The sequence below is a fragment of the Scyliorhinus canicula genome, chromosome 8 (assembly GCF_902713615.1).
Source record: "Scyliorhinus canicula chromosome 8, sScyCan1.1, whole genome shotgun sequence".
Lineage (NCBI taxonomy): Eukaryota > Metazoa > Chordata > Chondrichthyes > Carcharhiniformes > Scyliorhinidae > Scyliorhinus > Scyliorhinus canicula.
In genome coordinates this window covers 3,074,879-3,094,768 of record NC_052153.1, presented here as the reverse complement: position 1 = coordinate 3,094,768, position 19,890 = coordinate 3,074,879, and the positions used below count along the sequence as shown (strand labels likewise).

Genomic DNA, 19,890 nt, shown 5'->3' with positions numbered 1-19,890 from the left:
TCCGAGTTGGGACGGTCTGGAGGCACTGAAGGCGGTGGTCAGAGGTGGAGTTGATCTCCATTCGAACCCATAGGGAGAGGAGAGAGCAGAGAGAGAGGGAGAGGCTGGTGGGGGAGCTGGTGAGGGTGGACAGGAGGTACACGGAGGCTCCGGAGGAGGGATTGCTGAGGGAGCGGTGTAGTCTTCAGGCCAAGTTTGACCTGCTGACCACTAGAAAGGCAGAAGCTCAGTGGAGGAAGGCACAGGGAGCGGTGTATGAATATGGGGAGAAGGCGAGTAGTATTCTGGCGCACCAGCTCCGCAATGCGGGATGTGGCCAGGGAGATTGGTGGAGTTAAGGATAGGGGAGGAAATGCGGTGCGAAGGGGGGGTGGACATTAATGGGGTCTTCAGGGACTTTTATGAGGAACTGTATCAGTCTGAACCCCCGGCGGAGGAGGGGGGGGGGGAAATGGGGCACTTCTTGGACCGGCTGCGATTCCCGAGGGTGGAGGAGGGACAGGTGGAGGGACTGGGGGCGCCGATTGAGCTCGAGGAGCTGGTCAAAAGGATTGGGAGCATGCAGTCGGGGAAGGAGCTGGGGCCGGATGGGTTCCCGGTCGAATTTTATAAGAAGTATGCAGACTTCTGGGTCCCCTGTTGGTTAGGACCTCCAACGATGCATGGGAGGGGGGGGGCTCTGCCCCCGACTATGTCCCGGGCAATGATTTCCTTGATCCTTAAGCGGGACAAGGACCCCCTGCAGTGTGGGTCATACAGGCCGATCTCGCTGTTAAATGTAGACGCCAAACTGTTGGCGAAGATCTTGGCCACGAGGATAGAGGACTGTATGCCACGGGTGAGGCATGAGGCCCCGATGGAGAGCTTGACCACGAATAGAAGGAGACCGGAGTATTTTCAGTTATATCGAGGGACAAGGCAGGCGTGTCCCCTGTTCCCCCCTGCTCTTTGCGTTAGCAATTGAACCCTTGGCCATGGCATTGAGGGAGTCGCGGAACTGGGGGGGACTGGCGCGAGAAGGGGGGGGGGGGGGGAGCACAGTGTGTCGCTCTATGCCGATGATTTATTGTTGTATGTGGTGGACCCGGTGGGGGGAATGCCGGAGGTGATGAAGATCCTTAGGGAATTTGGGGAGTTTTCAGGGTACAAGCTCAACCTGGGTAAGAGTGAGCTGTTCGTCGTGCACCCGGGGGATCAAGAGGAGGGGATTGGTAGGCTCCCACTAAAAAGGGCGGAGAGGATCTTTAGGTACCTGGGAGTCCAGGTGGCCAGGAGCTGGGGGGCCCTACACGAACTCAACCTCGCTAGGCTGGTGGAGGAGTTTAAAAGATGGGATGTGTTGCCGCTGTCGCTGGCGGGCAGGGTGCAGTCCATCAAGATGACGGTGCTCCCGAGGTTTTTGTTCCTGTTCCAGTGCCTTCCCATCCTTATCCCGAAGGCTTTTTTCAGGAGGATCAATAGGAGCATTACGGGGTTTGTGTGGGCGCACGGGACCCCGAGGGTGAGAAGGGTGTTCTTGGAGCGAGGCAGGGATAGGGGGGCTGGCGCTGCCCAACCTCTGTGGGTACTATTGGGCTGCTAACGCAGCGATGGTGCGTAAGTGGGTAATGGATGGGGAAGGGGCAGCATGGAAGAGGATGGAGATGGCGTCCTGTGTGGGCACGAGCCTGGAGTCGCTGGTAACGGCGCCGCTGCCGCTCCCTCCAACGAGGTATACCACGAGCCCGGTGGCGGCGGCTACCCTCAATTTGGGGGCAATGGAGGTGACACAGGGGGGAGGTGTGGGCCTCGATGCGGTCCCCGATACGGGGGAACCAGCGGTTTGTCCCGGGGAATATTGACGGCGGGTTCCTGGGTTGGCACAGGGCAGGTATTAGGAGGTTGAGGGACCCGTTTGTGGACGGGACGTTTGCTAGCCTGGGTGAGCTAGAGGGGATGTTTGGGCTCCCCCCGGGGAACATCTTTAGATACATGCAGGTAAGGGCGTTTTCCAGGCGGCAGGTGACGGGGTTCCCGTTGTTGCCCCCGCATGGGGTCCAGGACAGGGTGCTCTTGGGGGTGTGGGTTGGAGAGGGGAAGATTTCGGAAATATACCAAGTGATGCAGGAGATGGACGAGGCCTCGTTGGAGGAGCTAAAGGGTAAATGGGAAGAGGAGCTGGGTGACAAGATTGAGGAGGGGACGTGGGCAGATGCTCTAGAAAGGGTGAACTCCTCCTCCTCTTGTGCGAGGCTCAGCCTCATACAGTTCAAGGTGCTGCATAGGGCTCATATGACCGGGACGAGGATGAGTCGTTTCTTTGGGGGTGAGGACAGGTGCAATAGGTGCTCGGGGAGCCCAGCGAATCATGCCCATATGTTCTGGGCATGCCCAGCGCTGGGGGAATTTTGGACGGGGGTAGCAAGCACGGTAGATAGATAGAACAGTACAGCACAGAACAGGCCCTTCGGCCCTCGATGTTGTGCCGAGCAATGATCACCCTACTTAAACCCACGTAACCCGTATACCCGTAACCCAACAATCCCCCCATTAACCTTACACTACGGGCAATTTAGCATGGCCAATCCACCTAACCCGCACATCTTTGGACTGTGGGAGGAAACCGGAGCACCCGGAGGAAACCCACGCACACACAGGGAGGATGTGCAGACTCCACACAGACAGTGACCCAGCCGGGAATCGAACCTGGGACCCTGGAGCTGTGAAGCATTGATGCTAACCACCATGCTACCGTGAGGCCCCTACGGTGTCGAGGGTGGTAGGATCCAGAGTCAATCCTGGCTGGGGGCTCACGATATTTGGCATTGCAGAGGAGCCGGGGGGGGGGGGGGGGGGGAGAAGAGGGAGGGGGTCTGTTCTCTTTTGTTTTTCTCTGTTGTTAATATTTAACATTTTCTTTTATTAATATTTTGTAAAAATTTGAATTAAAAATTTTTTTTTTTTTTTTATATAAATGTGACAATGGGTGATTCCGGATTCCTTTCTGTTATTTGTTTATGTTAACATGCAGGCAGTTGTTTGGGGGTTGGGAGGATGGGACCGTTCTTATTAATATGGGGATTGACATTATATTCGTTACTGATTATTGTTTATTGTTGGTGGGCGCAAATTTGGGAGAAAATGTGAAAAAGGAGAATAAAAATATATTTTTTTTAAGAATATAATAAACCACTAACAATTTTAGAAACTGCCCACTCCTAATTTTATTTTCCCCCATTTTGGAGTTTTTCCACTCTGAACATCAAGGATCAAATTCATTCCAGCATTGAGGAGCTAGAAGCAGAAGAGAATGAAATGTAGTTCAGTTAGTGAAACTCTTAGAAATAGAGTGTGTAAATAAATGCCAATCAGGTCATGAATATTCCCAAACTACAAGTGACAGAAAAAAAAACAAATTACTGTGGATGCTGGAATCTGAATCCAAAGAGAAAATGCTGGAAAATCTCAGCAGGTCTGGCAGCATCTGTAGGGAGAGAAAAGAGCTAATGTTTCGAGTCCAGATGACAAAGGACAATCTGGACTCAAAACATTAGCTCTTTTCTCTCCCTACAGATGCTGCCAGACCTGCTGAGATTTTCCAGCACTCTCTCTTTGGGTAAGTGATAGATACAGGTCCACATGGTTGAGAGCCCAGGAGCATTAACGTTTCAATTTTAAACTAGAACTTCAGGTTAATTACATACATTACTGGCAAATATGCAAGCAAAATGCATTGGCATGTGCCTCAATTCGACATTGAACGTCTTGTTAATTACTTGCTTAATTTTGTTTCTCACCCCTCTTCCATTTCAAAAAGGCACTGCAAATATACAGTAAATACCTGCTCCATGTCGGTCTCACTATCTTTAATTTCCTGTTTTGAGGACTCATTAAAAATCCTCAAGCACTCTTCCATTGGGTCTGATTCAGAGAACTCCAATTCCTCTGAAGATTTCAAATCTTCATCAGAAAGAGATGATTCTTCGTCTTTCTCGCTTGTGATTTGGAGGCTTCCAGCCCGTTTTTCATGGCCCAAATGGTCATCTTGGTTTGGTATCTTTGGTCTTTGTTGATCGGCATTCAGCCTAGTTTCCAACTTCCTGACGTATTTCCTCTTGTTTGCAGTCTCGGTTTGGTGACATTTTACTGCGGTGGGCGGCAGCGATGGATTCCCGCGTTCAGCCCGAGACACTTTGTCATTTGCCTTTTTTGAATCCTCCAAATGGATTAACTTTTGCCCCTTAGTTTTCTTGCATTTCTGCACACCCACTTCATACTTCTCAGGTACAACCACACTTCTACATTTCCGATTCGATGATTTAACTCCATCAGTATTAACACAAGCAGCAGAAATGTTCTTTTTAACTAGTTCGAATTTCAATGGTCGTTCCATCCCCTTGGTTTTGGAGTCAGGCTTTGGACCATCTTGGTGCTTGCCAATGTTATCCAGCTGACCATTTGTTACGTTGGAAAACTTGTTGCCCTCACCCAAGTCACTTTTCTTTTCTCTTTGCCCAGCACTAAAGTTCAGTTCCTTCTCTCCGCTATTAGTTTCTGAAATGAAGCTTTTGACAACTGAGTTATCGACAGGCTTTTCCCCATCCAAAACCGGTTTGGTGGATTCGGCATCTCTTGGCTGCCTAACTTTACGAATTAAGCTGAGGTTTGAAACATTAGCGTAATCTTTCTTTTGAGACCTCCTGTGGACCCGAGGGTTAAGCGGAGGCAAATCTGGCACATCAATGACAAGCTCATCATCAGAGCTTATCTCAGCTTCAAAGGATTGGGAGCTCCTTGCTGTGCCAATTGTCAGAGAGGACCTCTTTCCAGGACTTTGCTCAATTACCTCGAATTCCTGTTTCTCCTCTATGCATCCCTTCTTGATAGTCTGCTTCATTCTGGACGAGTAGTTTAACAATGGATCATACTCCAAATCAGTACAGGGCCTGCACCGGTCAATCACATATTTATTCAAAACTGAGCAATCATTTTTGATCTTGGAACTGGCTATGGGAATACACTGCAATGTATCCTCTTCAGGTGCCTCCATTAAGGCATTAAATTTATGCGGACTTGTAGAATGGGGAGATATCAGCGTTGAATTGCATGCAACACTATCCGAGCAAGCAGTTTGCAGCTCACATTCAAACACGGTGGTAGAGTTTGCTGTTTTAGGTGTCAAAATGTTTACCATGCTGGTGTCAGGACAGGTACCCCTAAACCTGCTCGTCGCCAACAGAGTTGGAGAGTTGTGATGTTCACCTTCCCAGGTAGACTTGTACATCAGTAACTTGTGCTGTTGCTGTTCCACCTCACCCTTCACCGCTTCAATCGCTTTGCTGACATTTTCTAATTCGAGTACCATGCATGCAGTCTCTGGTAACACCGGTTGATCACATTGCTGAGGAGCCAGATCCATTGGAACGTCAGTTTCAGGTGACTGAGGATCTGGAAGGAAGAAGTATCCAAACTTGAAAATGAGCAGTCAAATAAATATTGCCTGCACCTACACGCCCCCCCCCCCCAAACAGAAGACAATGGGGGGGGGGGGCAGTTTACTGTGAAAATAAATAGCCAATTCCATGTTTTCCTCTATTTACTAACATTACAGTAGTATTGGAAAAGGGGGCGATATTCATGCTGCAGTTTTAGGACAGAACATCACTCCTCCTTTGCCCTTGGTATGAAATGGATGCTTCACAGAGACTTGTAATGAATGAGCAACATTCACAATTAACATTACCACAGCTGACAATCCCAAGTAACCAAAGAATCTTGGTAGACCTCTATTTAATCAAACAGCCAGTGCATGCCAAGGTTACAAATCTATTTCAGTTCATTAATTTCAAGATAGAAAATAGCTGGCTGGAGATTATCGAATCCCTTTCTTTGGCCCAAGGATGTAGCACGTCCACCCGACCATGGACCCTATGCTCAACAACATCTATTTTCAGTTCTGGAAAATTCTTACAATTTTAAACAAAAAAAAACATCCATAAATTGAGACTGGTTTAGAGTTCGGAATAGAGGCTGAGAGATTACATAAAGACTTAAATATTGGCCAGTTCACCAAGCAAATTCTCCTGCTCTTCTTCTGAACATTGCCATGGTATCTCCAGCCAAGAGGGTAGATGGGACCTTGATTTAACATCTCAAGCAAAAGAAGGCACCTCCGGCAGTGCAGCATGCCCTCAGTACGCCCACAGCCCACCCTCCTCCCCAGCAGTGCAGTGAGCCCTCAGTACTGCCCACTACCCACCCTCCTCCCCAGCAGTGCAGTGTGCCCTCAGTACTGCCCACAGCCCATCCTCCTCCCCAGCACTGCTGCATGCCCCCAGCACTGCCCACTACCTACCCTCCTCCCCAGCAGTGCAGCATGCCCCCAGCACTGCCCACTACCTACCCTCCTCCCCAGCAGTGCAGCATGCCCCCAGCACTGCCCACTCTCCTCCCCAGCAGCGCAGCATGCCCCAGCACTGCCCACCCTCCTCCCCAGCAGTGCAGCATGCCCCCAGCACTGCCCACCCTCCTCCCCAGCACTGCTGCATGCCCCCAGCACTGCCCACCCTCCTCCCCAGCAGTGCAGCATGCCCCCAGCACTACCCACCCTCCTCCCCAGCAGCGCAGCATGCCCCAGCACTGCCCACCATCCTCCCCAGCAGTGCAGCATGCCCCCAGCACTGCCCACCCTCCTCCCCAGCAGTGCAATGCTTCCCCCTCCAGCAGCGCAGCATTCCCTCAGTACTCCACTGGCAGAATCTGCCTGGCACTCCTACAAAACCAAACCCATTGCCCGGAAAGCAAGAATCCTACTCCCTCTGTCAAGTGAGAGAGCACTGGAGTAATCACATATTATGAATCACAAAAAGTTGGTTTGCAGGTGCAGAAGGTAATTAAGGAGGCAAATGGAATTTTGTCCTTCATTGCTAGAGGGAGGGATGAAGTTTAAAAGCAGGAAGGTTATGTTGCAGTTGTATAGAGTGTTGGTGAGGCCACACCTGGAGCACTGTGTACAGTTTTGGTCTCCTTACTTGAGAAATTATGTACTGGCACTGGAGGGTGTGCAGAGGAGATTCACTGGGTTGATTCCGGACTTGAGAGGATTGGCTTATGAAGAGAGACTGAGTAGACTGGGACTAGACTCATTGAAATTTAGAAGAATTAGTGGGGATCTTATAGAAACGTATAAAATTATGAAGGGAATAGATAAGATAGAAGCAGGGATGTGGTTTCCACTGGCAGGTGAAACTAGGGGGCATAGCCTCAAAATAAGGGGGAGCAGATTTAGGACAGAGTTGAGGAGGAACGTCTTCACCCAAAGGCTTGTGAATCTGTGAAATCCCCTGTCCAGTGAAGCAGATGAGGCTACCTTGTTGAATGTTTTTATGGCAAAGATAGATTTTTTGAACAGGAAAGGCATTAAGGGTTACGGTGAGCGGGCGGGTAAGTGGAGCTGGGTCCACAAAAAGATCAGCTGCCATCTTATTGAATGGCGGAGCAGGCACGAGGGGCCAGATGGACTAGTTATATTCTTACAGCAGATTCACTGTGATAGGGACAAAGCCATGGAGTACAGGAGGAGATAAACAGTCTGTGATGGGGAGGGGAAAATGAGGGTAGAAATTCTATTTCAAGAGATTTCCTGTTTCACCCCATATGTTGGCCAGTGGAGGGGTTAGAGATAAACGAGAGAGGGCCCGACTATGCCCTGTGCTATTTATGATGCGCCTTCAGTCTTCCCAAAATTTAGCTGCAGGACTCATCCATTTGGAGAACTGGTTCAACAGGATATTAGAAGAAATTTGAAGCAGCAAAATGCAGGAAAAACAGTTTGACAGCAACCGTGGAGAAACACAATTAATAAACCAAATCAAATATGACTTTATAACTGAAGAGCTATATTAGACTGGAAACGTAAACTCTCTCTCTACAGATGCAGCCAGGCCTGCTGCTGAACTATTCCAGCATTGGGAGTTATTTTCTTGCCCCATCTCCATTTCCTTTGAATGACTAGAGTTAGGTTTTCTGGGGCCAATCTCTCCCATCTTCCACCCTATCACAGACCTTCTTTTTGTCCTTATCCCACTCACGCACGCACCCTTTGCTCAAATCCTGTCACATCAGGGTCTGATGTCTTTACTCTGTTTCCTCACTCTAAGATGTCCCTGACCAGTGCGCTTCCATCTAGTGTTTTTATTTCAGATTTGCAGTATCTGCAGTGCTCTATTCGACTGTGAGAAGAAATTGTTGGAGCAAGGAATGTTTTGTTCCCCTTTTGTAATTCCCAACCTGCCTCTTCTGGATCCAATTATCCAAAGTTTGATTATCCCGTTTACACCGAGCTTCCAAATCAAATTCTTAACACAAACTAGAAGAGAGACAGCACTTCAGCCAAATGTTTGCATCCAACTTTTATCCACCAATTTAACCTGAACTGCTAGCCATTAGCACCAGGAAATTCATGGTACAGATTCACCTCATCTCCACTTACTAACTGACAGGATCAAAGTAATTTCAATAATAATCAACAATTAATAGATTTAGTTAATCAGGCTCAGTGATAACAAACTCTTCAATTAAAGGACCACATTATGGTCATAACTTACTATAGGGCCAGTTACCTTTGAAGACATCATCCTTTAACCTGGATTGTACAATGGATTATAATTGTATTTATACAATGATATACAATACCTAAAAGCAACCCCCTTCCCAATATAGCATGCAATTAAGAGGCACATCTTTGCAAGACACCAACAGAAGAAAAAAAAGTCAAATAAAAACTACACAGACCAATGAGTATTAGAAAATATTTGCATTTATATAGCATCTTTCATGACTGCCAGACACCTTCCCCCCCACCCCACCCGCTTTATTGTTCAATATGGGTCACTGCTGTAATACAGGGGATGTAGCCACCAATGCAATGAGGTGAGCTCCCAGATTCAACAATGGTGATCAAGAGATAGTTAGAGAACTTCTCCTACTCTTCAAAATAGCACCACAGAGTATACATCCACCCAGGGGGACAGAGAGGGTCTTTGTGTCTCAGCACAGCACCAGGGACACTGTAGCACCCTTTCAGTACAGCTCTGAGAGTGTGGCCAGTTTGGGATGCGGATGGAGACTTGAATCAAGACTTCCTGTAACCCATTGGGTCACAGTTGATACAGGAGGTAGGTGATCTCCTAAAAACTCCAGTAAGCAATGGCCAAAGAAACAGGAGTGTAGATCTCTCTTCCTACTGCCACCCCTGTAAGAAAGAGTGTGCAATGGATGGGAAGAGGATTAATTTGTCCAAAATGCCCCACATAGCCATGGACTGTAGCCAGGAGACTAGGCTGTTGAGACAATGCCAGAGAGATGTGGAATCTCCATTATCCCTAACCCAAGGGCAGGAGAGGAAAGTAGAGTTTTATTCATGCAGAATTTCACAAACCCCTGTACACCCACCAATTACAAAGAGGCACAGCTTTAATTTAAAGTGCTCCCTCCCAAAGAGATGAAACAAGTGAGGCGGTGCACACTTTCAACATCATATCTCCTCTCTACCATTCGGCCTTTCTGCCTGATCCTCTCCCCCTTTCCTTACCCTGCTGTCCTGGCATGGTCTCAGCTGCTTTCCCGTCATGTTTAAAGTGACAATAGTGCCGTTGGCAGGAGCCACGAGCAGAGAAGGGGCAGATAACCGAGTCAAAGCAGCCAGTGGAGTGCAGCATTGCCCCAGCCTGCAGTGGCCAAGTCTCTCCCCATCCCCCCCAGAACTGCACCACAATCCCTGCCCCAAACACTCAATTTAAACACTCAGGGTGCTCTCAATCAACCCAGCAACTGGGGGGGGCAACACCACCTGCCTCCACTTCTCAACAAGTGGCCCCTATTACTCAGGGCTTAATGTGTTCTTTGCAGCAAAAAGGATCATTAGAAATCTAAATTGAATGTTGTTATAGGGTAAATCTGCCGGAAGATTCAATTTGCTTGTTCTGTCATCTTAAAGGGATACCACATGGTGTAACTCACCCCTCGCTGAATCATTTACCAGTTTTATTATTACAAATACTCAATCATCTGTAGTGTCGCAGACAGTAATTGAAGAACTGGTTCGTCATAAACCAGGGAGGAGAACTGGATCCTGGTGCATGAAAAAGCCTTAGACAGCTAGAGAGCTGGTGTAGGGAGAGGGACTGGGAGATTTGAGAGCAGTAAAAATGATCTATGAGTTGGGAAGTTAAAGAAATTCAAACAGAGGGACTGTAGTAAAATGGAGGCAATTGAGAGGTTTGGTGGCATAGTGGTGTTGTCATGGCATAGTGGCATTGCCATGGCATAGTGGTATTGCCATGGCATAGTAGCATTGCCATGGCATAGTGGTATTGCCATGGCATAGTAGCATTGCCATGGCATAGTGGTATTGCCATGGCATAGTGGTATTGTCACGGCATAGTGGTATTGCCATGGCATAGTAGCATTGCCATGGCATAGTGGTATTGCCATGGCATAGTGGCATTGTCATGGCATAGTGGTATTGTCATGGCATAGTGGCATTGCCATGGCATAGTGGCATTGTCATGGCATAGTAGCATTGCCATGGCATAGTGGCATTGCCATGGCATAGTGGTATTCCCATGGCATAGTGGTATTGTCATGGCATAGTGGTATTGTTATGGCATAGTGGTATTGTTATGGCATAGTGGTATTGCCATGGCATAGTGGTATTGTCATGGCATAGTGGTGTTGTCATGGCATAGTGGTGTTGCCATGGCATAGTGGCGTTGCCATGGCATAGTGGTATTGCCATGGCATAGTGGTATTGTTACTGGATGAGTAATCCAGGGACCGAGAATAACCCGGGTCTGAATCTCACCACGGCAAGTGGTGGAATTAAAACTCAATAAAATATCTGGAATTAAAAAGTCTAAATGATGACTGTGAAACCATTGTTGATTGTTGGAAAAACCCACATCCCCATGAACAAATTTTTTTAAAAGTTAATTTTAAAATGGTTCTGTGGGCGTTGGCTGGATAGTTGGTTTGTGATGCAGAGTGATGCTAACAACATGGGCTCAATTCCAGCTGAGATTATCCACGAAGCCATCGCCTTCTCAAACTTGTCCCTGACCTGAGGATGTGGTGACCCTCCGTTTAAACCACCACCAGTCAGCTCCTAAGGGAGAGAGCAGGCCCTCTGGGACTGTGATGATATTTGCATTTTACCTTCTAAGCAGCATGTGTGTCTCTGCAGTTGATGTAGTGCGCCGAGTGTGTTAGTGCAGTGCTGGTGTGTTGGGCAGTCTGCTGGTGGCCTCTTGCTCTCAGCTCCCACCGCTGGCTACAAGTACAACAAAAAGAGAACTGAGTGCCCCTCCTGCCAGTATATATCCTCCTCATCTGCAAGTCCTGTGTAGTGCCTCCCTCTGGCGACATATGTAAACTGAGTACCTCGTGGATCCAGACTGAACTACAGAGGACTCAAAGCAGGGGAGAACCCCAGAGAGGTGGCATACATGCCCACTCGTCTGTAGTTACACCCTGGTGCCCATGAACCAGGCCCCCAGCTGTGGGTGAATAGCTCTTCTGCCCTGTGGGTTTTTCAGGGGAGAAGACGGATAAGAGAATAAACCAGACAGTAAATCCAAATGGAGTCCTGTAGGTGGTAATCTGGCATCGATCAGGCTGCTTTCTGACACTTCCTGGAGCAGGAATTGCTAACCATGGTTTCCAAATCTCAGCATGACCTCATCTTAGAATCATAGAATTTACAGCAGAAGGAGGCCATTCAGCCCATCGAGCCTGCACTGGACTTTGGAAAGATTACCCTACTTAAGCCCACACCTCCACCCTATCCCTGTAACCCAGTAATCCCACATAACCTTTTGGACACTAAGGGGCAAATTACCATGGCCAATCCACCTAACCTGCACATATTTGGACTGTGGGAGGAAACCGGAACACCCGGAGGAAACCCACGCAGACACGGGGGGGACGTGCAGACTCCGCACAGACGGTGACCCAAGCCGGGAATCGAACCCGGACCCTGGAGCTGTGAGGCAGCAATGCTAACCACTATGCCACCCAGAACACCAGAATCTACTTCCTCTCTCCTTAAAATATTTGCCCACAATTTAGAAATGCCTAGACTAATGGTGATTGTTGTTAGCGTTCTGTAAATGGTCAGCAACGTCTGGCAAGGGCGGGAAAACATGGCTATCCAAAGGTTACTGTCCAAATTTCAAAATGTTACATTTAAAAACATATTATTTTCCTTTCTGCCCCGATTGGCACAATGTTGAAACGTGTAGATGAGCAGAGAGATCTTCGTGTCCATTATCCCTCTGAGTGACAGGGAATGTCAATACGGCGGATAAAAAACATATTTATTACTTAGGTTTATGAATAGAGGGATGGAAATTACAGAGAGAAGAGTTTATTTAAAATCTTCATAAATCACCGGTTTGGCCTCAGTTGGGATATTGTGAACCATTCTGGGCAGGACATTTCAGGAAAGATGGAAAGACCTTCGCAAGAGAACAGAGGAGGTTCACCAGGGTGTTACCAAGGACTCCAGTAAGAAGGAGAGGTTGGAAAGGTTCAGAGTGTTCTCCTTGGAACAGGGTAGGTTCAGAGGTTAACAGCCCTCAACACTAACTACAACTCGACCAACCTTTGTGTCATCGGTTAAGAAGTGACCATTTGAGGTTTTCAGAACCTTGAGAGGTTTTGATGAGAGGAAAACTCTACCCTCTGGGAAGTGGGTCAAAAACCAGAAGTCAGGGACTTAGAATCATTGACAAACGATCTAGAGGGGAGATGAAGGGCGAGATCATAAGGCCTCGTTGCGACTGACCCAGGATTCGACGAGGCTGTTAAATCCCACTGTCCAAAGATGTGCAGTTTATGGGTGGCACGGTAGCACAGTGGTTAGCACTGTTGCTTCACAGCTCCAAGGTCCCAGGTTCGATTCCCGGCTTGGGTCACTGTCTGTGCGGAGTCTGCACGTTCTCCCCGTGTCTGCGTGGGTTTCTTCCGGGTGCTCCGGTTTTCTCCCATAGGCCAAACATGTGCAGGTTAGGTGGATTGGCCATGCTAAATTGCCCTTAGTGTCCAAAAGGCTTGGGTGGGGTTGCTGGGAATGGGTTGGAGGTGTGGGCTTCAGTGGGGTGCTCTTTCCAAGGGCTGGTACAGACTGTTTGGGCCGAATGGCCTCCTTTCTGCACTGTAAATTCTGTGACACAATAGGTGGATTGGCCATGCTAAATTGCCCCTTTGTGTCAGGGTGTGCAGTTTAGGTGGGGTTATTGGGTAGGATAGGGGTGTGGGCCTATGTAGGGTGCACTTTCAGAGGGTCGGTGCAGACCCGATGGGCTGAATGGCCTCATTCTGTACTGTAGGATTTTATGGTTCTAGGCCTCTCGCGAGATTTGCAACACTCAGGACACCTGGCGAGACCTAACGAGTTCCTGCCCAACGTCGCGATCGAGGTCTCACCCTCACTAGGTGGCATCCAGATTTTCATATTTAAGTGAGAAGTTAGCCTCACTTAAATTTGGCTGTGCCAGAGTCTCCCAAGGCCAGGAATCGAATGCCTGAGACCTCATTGCAGCATTGTTTATCACTGGTCCACACAAACATGGGCCAGGCGTAACAAGAACTGGGGGAGGGGGTTCCCTGACCATCGGAGGCCCTCCGGTGGTCAGGCTCTGGGAAGGATGGTACCCTGGTGCTCCCGCTGTCACCCAGGCACCTTGGCACTGCCTGCTTCGCAGTACCAAGATGCCTGGGTGGCACTGCCAACTGGCAGGGACACTGCCAGGGTGCCAGGCTGCCAATGTCAAGATGGCCAGATGGCAAGTTGCCCATGCTGGAGATAGGCCTCAGAGGTGACCTGCCCTTATGAAGTGGAGTGGGGGGCGGGGGGGGGGGGGGGGGGGGGGCTCCAGGACCCCTTAACAAATAAGTTGGAGCGTTGGGAGTGTGGGGGGGTGGGGGGGGGGGGGGGGGTTTGAGTGATCGGGGCGACATTTGAGACTGACGTCCCGATCTCTTTCTGCACAGACAAGCTCAGGAAATGAAGGTAAGTGAAGCCTCAGTGGGGTCATTGTTTCCACTAAGGGGGCGCGATTTAATGGCCGATAGAAACCGGCAGACCCCATTCCCGGGATCCACCCGGTTCGCAACACCTTGCGAGATCTAACATGATCTAATTCCTGAAATAATTTTGAAAGGGAGTCGGACAGGGTACTCCAGGATGAGGAACATGCAGGGTAATAAGTAAAAAGTGAGGGATGAGGAGGGTGGGGCTTTGGGGTGAACACGAATGCTCCAATAAGAGCAGGGCACAGTCAGCTGGAGTGGCCTCCATTCTGCTCCAAGATTCTATTTCCTTTTTGATTCCTGTCTAGCGTGTCGCAGGGCTGGAGCCGGCTATAAATCTGGGAAGACTTCCTATCTGCAGCTCATTGAGAATTTCAATACTCACATCGAAACAATGGCCAGCTGGATGACTGACATGTGTGGAACATAACTTCAGCAAGAGGTAGAGGGAAAGGGAGAACAAATGCAATGAGTAAAAACCTTGCTCCAACATTTCAAGAGATTTGTGTGCAGCATAACACATTTTAGTTTTAATCTGTATTTTGCTTAAAAATCACAACAAGACTTAGTTCCATTTAATTAAAGTAAGTTTTAGAACATAGAACATAGAGCATACAGTGCAGAAGGAGGCCATTTGGCCCATCAAGTCTGCACCGACCCACTTAAGGACATATTGTATTACATATTCCATCGTTTTTCAACAGGTGCTACAACAATGCAACTTCTGTCAAATATTTCAAAACCACAGTGTCCATTTTTCAGAATCATTGGCAACCCACAATCAAAGAAAAAGCTTGAATTTATGCAGCACATTTCACAAGGTCAGGGTATCTCAAAGCACCGGACAACCAAATCATGTACTTTAACTGTGTGGTCACTGCTGTGATGTAGGAAATGGGGCAGCCAGATTTCACACAGCAAAATCCAACAGGCTGCAGTGTGATACGGGCTGGCTCATCTGTCTTTTAGTGTTGTTGGTTGAGGGAGAAATACTCTCCAGGATGTGAGGGAGAATGGTTCTGCTTGAACAAGTGCAACATTCTTCTAGAGCAACTCTTCTTCCCTTAGATTGTTTAGTTCCCTTTTTGAGAAGCAGCATGTGACAACCTGACTAGCCGAGTGACATAAACAAAGCGTATGTCTGACAGAGTCCATCAATATTGATCCACGTTTGGGCACCATTTGCTCGCTGGAAGAGAGGGTACAATAACCATAGTAAAAGTACAATAACCATAGTAAAAGTGTCCATATAATACAGAGAAGAATAACAATTATTAGAAATTCTGCTGACGATACAGATACACAATGAACTCTGTTGATAATATAATACAACCAATTCTCGGAGAACAGATCCCTTTTGAAAGCATTACTGTGTTGGACCATCTAAGTTATAGCAACTTGAATTGTAAAGTGCCTTGAAGGTGGAAAACTGTCTCAAGATGCTTTATTGGAGTGTAATCAGCCAGGAATAGATACTGAACCAAACTCTGACTTAAAGAGGGCCTTCGAGTAGGAGAGGTGGATGGAGATGTGAAGAGGTTTCGGAAGTTAATTCCAGTGTAGGTGGCTGGAGACGTGGTCACCGATAATTGGAATGTTCTAGGGTGGGGGAGGGGCGGCAAGGGATGTGGATAAGGCAGAAGCCAGAGGAAGAGAGGATTCAGGGAAGGAAATTGGATAGAGGTAAATTAGAGGGAAAAGTTTCCAGAAGTTTGCCTAGTACCACAGGAAAAAAAAAGAATACTCGCTATGACATACCAACCCAGTCTTTGCAACACACAAACCATTCTAAGAAATAACGCCTCAGCTTCTAAGTAAGTTAACATGTTGATGATAGAGGTGTCCATGCGGTCTAGTTTCTCTCTTGCTTGACGCATTGGGACTTGGGTAAACCGGTCTCCGGTGTGCTGCTGTTAAGAGTTTGTTGCAAGGAGTCCTGAAGCAGTCTCTTGCCGTGCCGTGAGTGTACACACTTCATAAATACGGAAGGAGGTGAAGGCAGCTGCCACGATGCAGGCTGCTCCCACGATGTACCACCAGCTGAATGCGGTGAAAGAAACCCCTTTCACGATGCAGTAAAAGCCAAAGACAACCAGAAGAATCAGCGAGAATATCTGCACACATACCGGGGGGTTCTCTGACATGTTGGTCGATAAACAGTAAAATACAATGCAGCAGTTAGACTCTCAACTTATTAATTAGTCGTTTGTAATCGTAATTTCTAGAAACTTTTCACTGTACAAAAAAAAGTACTGAGTGCCAGAAGAATAGCAGATGAGATGCCTTATTGATGGAGCAGTAATGTGAGGGATTGTATATATACCACTGTACAAATAATTCTATTTGGGCTAATGGTTCAGGATTGCAAGCTTTATCCTTTCTTAGCCGAGGTGTTAATCAGCTCAGGTTTCAGACTAAGGCTTCAGATCCCAGCTGTCTGTTTGCATTTTCACCTGCTCCTTTCCACATTAACTTGAAGAGTTGAGATATTTGCAGTTCTGAAAAAGAGTTGCTTTCAAACATTGCCGCAGATGAAACATATCGATGCTTATTAAAGCATCTATTCATCAATGCTCTACTCTATCTCAGGCGCAAAGGATTACACACCTTGTTTATCGAAATCTCATTGAACACTCAGTAAGTCTGCTTTGCTGCATTAAGTTGATGAGGTGGAGTTGCAGGATTATACTGCATGAATTGAGAAGCTCAGGCTGTGGAAGAATGTCACAGAATGGATAAGTATAACATCATATAATAAGATGTGATAATGAAATCTATATCTGTTACATCTGTTGTTCAATAAATATACATTATTGTGTTCAAAGCTGAAAATGTGTGAAGGTGAAAATAATTACCCTTAATGAGCTTTAGATTGGATCATTTATTCAATGCATTCTCATTATTTTATAAGATTTTCTGGTTTATAGGATCTGCTCTGGCAGCCTATTGTCAACTGTCTTCTATTATTGGTGCTGAATGAACGAATGCTCCATATGGCCGCAGAAAGTGTTCTCAAAGCTCAGCCCACCTGACTCGGATGTTGTCTGGGAGCTCTGTCCCCTAGTTTGAGTCTCAATTTTTAAAGTTACGTTTCTGAGATGTGTTGCTTTCGGTGCGAAAAAGGATGTTTGTGAAACTTATTGGGGTCATAGTGAGGCCTTCTTAAAGTTAGGCACGGTATCTTGTCTCTGTAGCTGTTCGCCCAGGGAACAGTTTCCTTGCTTTGAGAGGAGCTGACATACCTCTATCTCAGCTTGTGGAATAGGAGAGAGGGCAGGTCTTTGCTCCCAATCTGCATGTGGAGACCTTTGTCATTGTTTTTCCACAAAATACTTTATTTGTAAAATTCACCATGACTGTTCAAAGTTGGCTGTTATATAAAGTGCAAAACCAACCAGTTTCTTCCAATTCTGAATGTTACTCACCACATTTACAATTATAGTCAATATTTACAATGTGGGGGCAGCATGGTGGCCTAGTGGTTAGCACAACCGCCTCACGGCGCTGAGGTCCCAGGTTCGATTCCGGCTCTGGGTCACTGTCCGTGTGGAGTTTGCACATTCTCCCCGTGTCTGCGTGAGTTTCGCCCCCACAACCCAAAAATGTGCAGAGTAGGTGGATTGGCCACGCTAAATTGCCCCTTAATTGGAAAAAATAATTGGGTAATCTAAATTTTTAAAAAAAAAAAGAAAAAATATTTACAATGTGTATTACATATCAAACATTTAGCCTGCGGGGGTTGTATCAGTTTCCAGTTCCTCTGTGTACTTTGACTATCTTGGCATTTCCCTATTGAACATTAGCAGTGTCTGGTTCAAGTTTTATTGTGTCCCTCAACATATAGTCTTGAACCATGGAATGTGTCAGTCTTCAACATTCAGGTTGTGGACAACCCTTTACACTAGAACACCAGCAGGTTCTGGGTCAACCAAAGAGTGTCTTTCACCAAGTTGATGGTTCTCCAGCCACAGGTGATGGTTACCTCAACGTGCATCCCTTGAAACAGTCTCTGGAAAACACAATTTTGTGGCATGAAGCTAATCCAGCTGAACCTCAACAAAAACCACTGAATCTCTCTCCAGACCATCTTTGTAAAGAAGGAAGGTAATAACGGTTTCTTCCCCATCACAGCTGGCTCAACGGCAACATGGGGAGAAGGTGTAGGAAGGAGCTGAAAGAGGCGGCCTTAATCACCACCAACTAAGTTATGGCTTGACACCTGTTTGAATGTTCTGGTTCTGTCAAATGTCTTTGATGGGTTGCTCAAGGAACCATCCAACAGCATTCACCATCCCATTCCCGTGAGGTCTCAAGGACATTACATATGGACTTCTGCCTGATGGACTTGTGAAAAAGGCTTTCATTGCAAAAACCTCCCCAGGGACAAATGGTACAGAACAGTCCAACTGAATGGAGCATTCCGCGGCAATAAGGCCAGACCCATTCTTCACAACATCAGGAGAGGTGGAACCTTAGTACATAGTGACTCCTGGAATTTGTGCACAGAGGGTTTATGCTCAGCTTGATGCTGTTATTTAAGGACAAAGTGAGATATATCAGAGATGAAGAGGGGAACTTGTGTGTAGATGTAGAGGCTGTGGGAAGGGCTTTACATGAATGTCTCTATATTTACCAAGGAAATGGATGGCACAGGTATAGTAGTCCAAGAGGAACACTACCAGATATTGGATGGGATAATCGTAAAGAGAGAGGAAGTATTTGAAATATTGGAATCCTTGAAAGTTGATAAGTCGCCAGGGCCAGATGGATTGTTTCCAAGGCTACTGACAGTGGCCAGGGATGAGATAGCAGATGCTCTGAGGGTGATTTTCCAATCCTCACTAGATACAGGGGGGGGGGGGGTACCAGAGGACTGGAAAACTGCAAATGTTGTACCATTGTTTAAAAAGGATTCGAAGGAAATGCCAAACAATTATAGGCCAGTTAGCCTTACGTAGGTGGTGGGCAAATTAGTAGAATCAATCCTGAGAGATAGGATTAATTGTCACATAGAAAGGCATGGACTAGTCAGGGATAGTCAGCATGGATTTGTTAAAGTAAGGTCTTGCTCACAAATTTGATTGAATTCTTTGAGGAAGTGACAAGAAGGGTTGATGAAGGTAGTGCAGTGGATGTGGTGTACTTGGATTTTAGCAAGGCGTTTGACAAAGTCCCACATGGCAGATTGGTCAAGAAAGCGAAAGTCCCTGGGATACAGAACAATGTGGAGAACTGGATAAAATGTTGGCTTAGTAACAGGAAACAAAGGGTAATGATCGATGGCTGCCCTTGCGATTGGAAAGTTGTTTCAATGGTGCTCCACAGGGCTCGGTGTTGGGACTCTTACTGTTTGTGTTATACATTAATGATTTGTATGTGAACGTGCGGAGCATGACTGGGAAATTTGCAGATGACACAAAGATTGGCCAAGTGGTGGACAGTTTAGAGGATAGCTAAAAGCAGATTACAGCGGTCAATCTCAGCAGGTCTGACAGCATCTGTGGTGAGGAAAGGGAGCGAACATTTTGAGTCTGGATGACTCTTTGTCAAGGCTGGAGAGAACTGGAAATAGGGTCAGATTTATACTGGTGGGGGGGGGGGGGGGGAGTGGTGGGGCTGGATAGAGGGACAGCGATAGGTGGATAGACAAAGACATCGAGGACAGAAGATAGAAGGAATGTAAATGGGGGTGATAGCAAGATTTGGTAAAGGTGGAACCCATCATAAGGATTGGTTTGATACTTAGCTGAGATAACATCTGTCAGTGATGCAAAAAGCAAAGCCTACATGATAATAACATAACCCAATATCTAAAATACT

General features: G+C 47.1%; 1 protein-coding gene across 1 annotated transcript; it reads right to left on the bottom strand.

Moving 5' to 3' along the window:
* Nucleotides 1-3,772: 3,772 nt before the first annotated feature.
* Nucleotides 3,773-9,729, bottom strand: LOC119970554 (RNA exonuclease 1 homolog). The gene is made up of 2 exons (XM_038805369.1): nucleotides 9,572-9,729; nucleotides 3,773-5,427 (listed from the first exon to the last, which is right to left on the bottom strand). Exons 1-2 carry the CDS (start codon nucleotides 9,696-9,698, stop codon nucleotides 3,773-3,775), a joined length of 1,782 nt encoding a protein of 593 aa, XP_038661297.1. The 5' UTR covers nucleotides 9,699-9,729.
* Nucleotides 9,730-19,890: the final 10,161 nt, after the last annotated feature.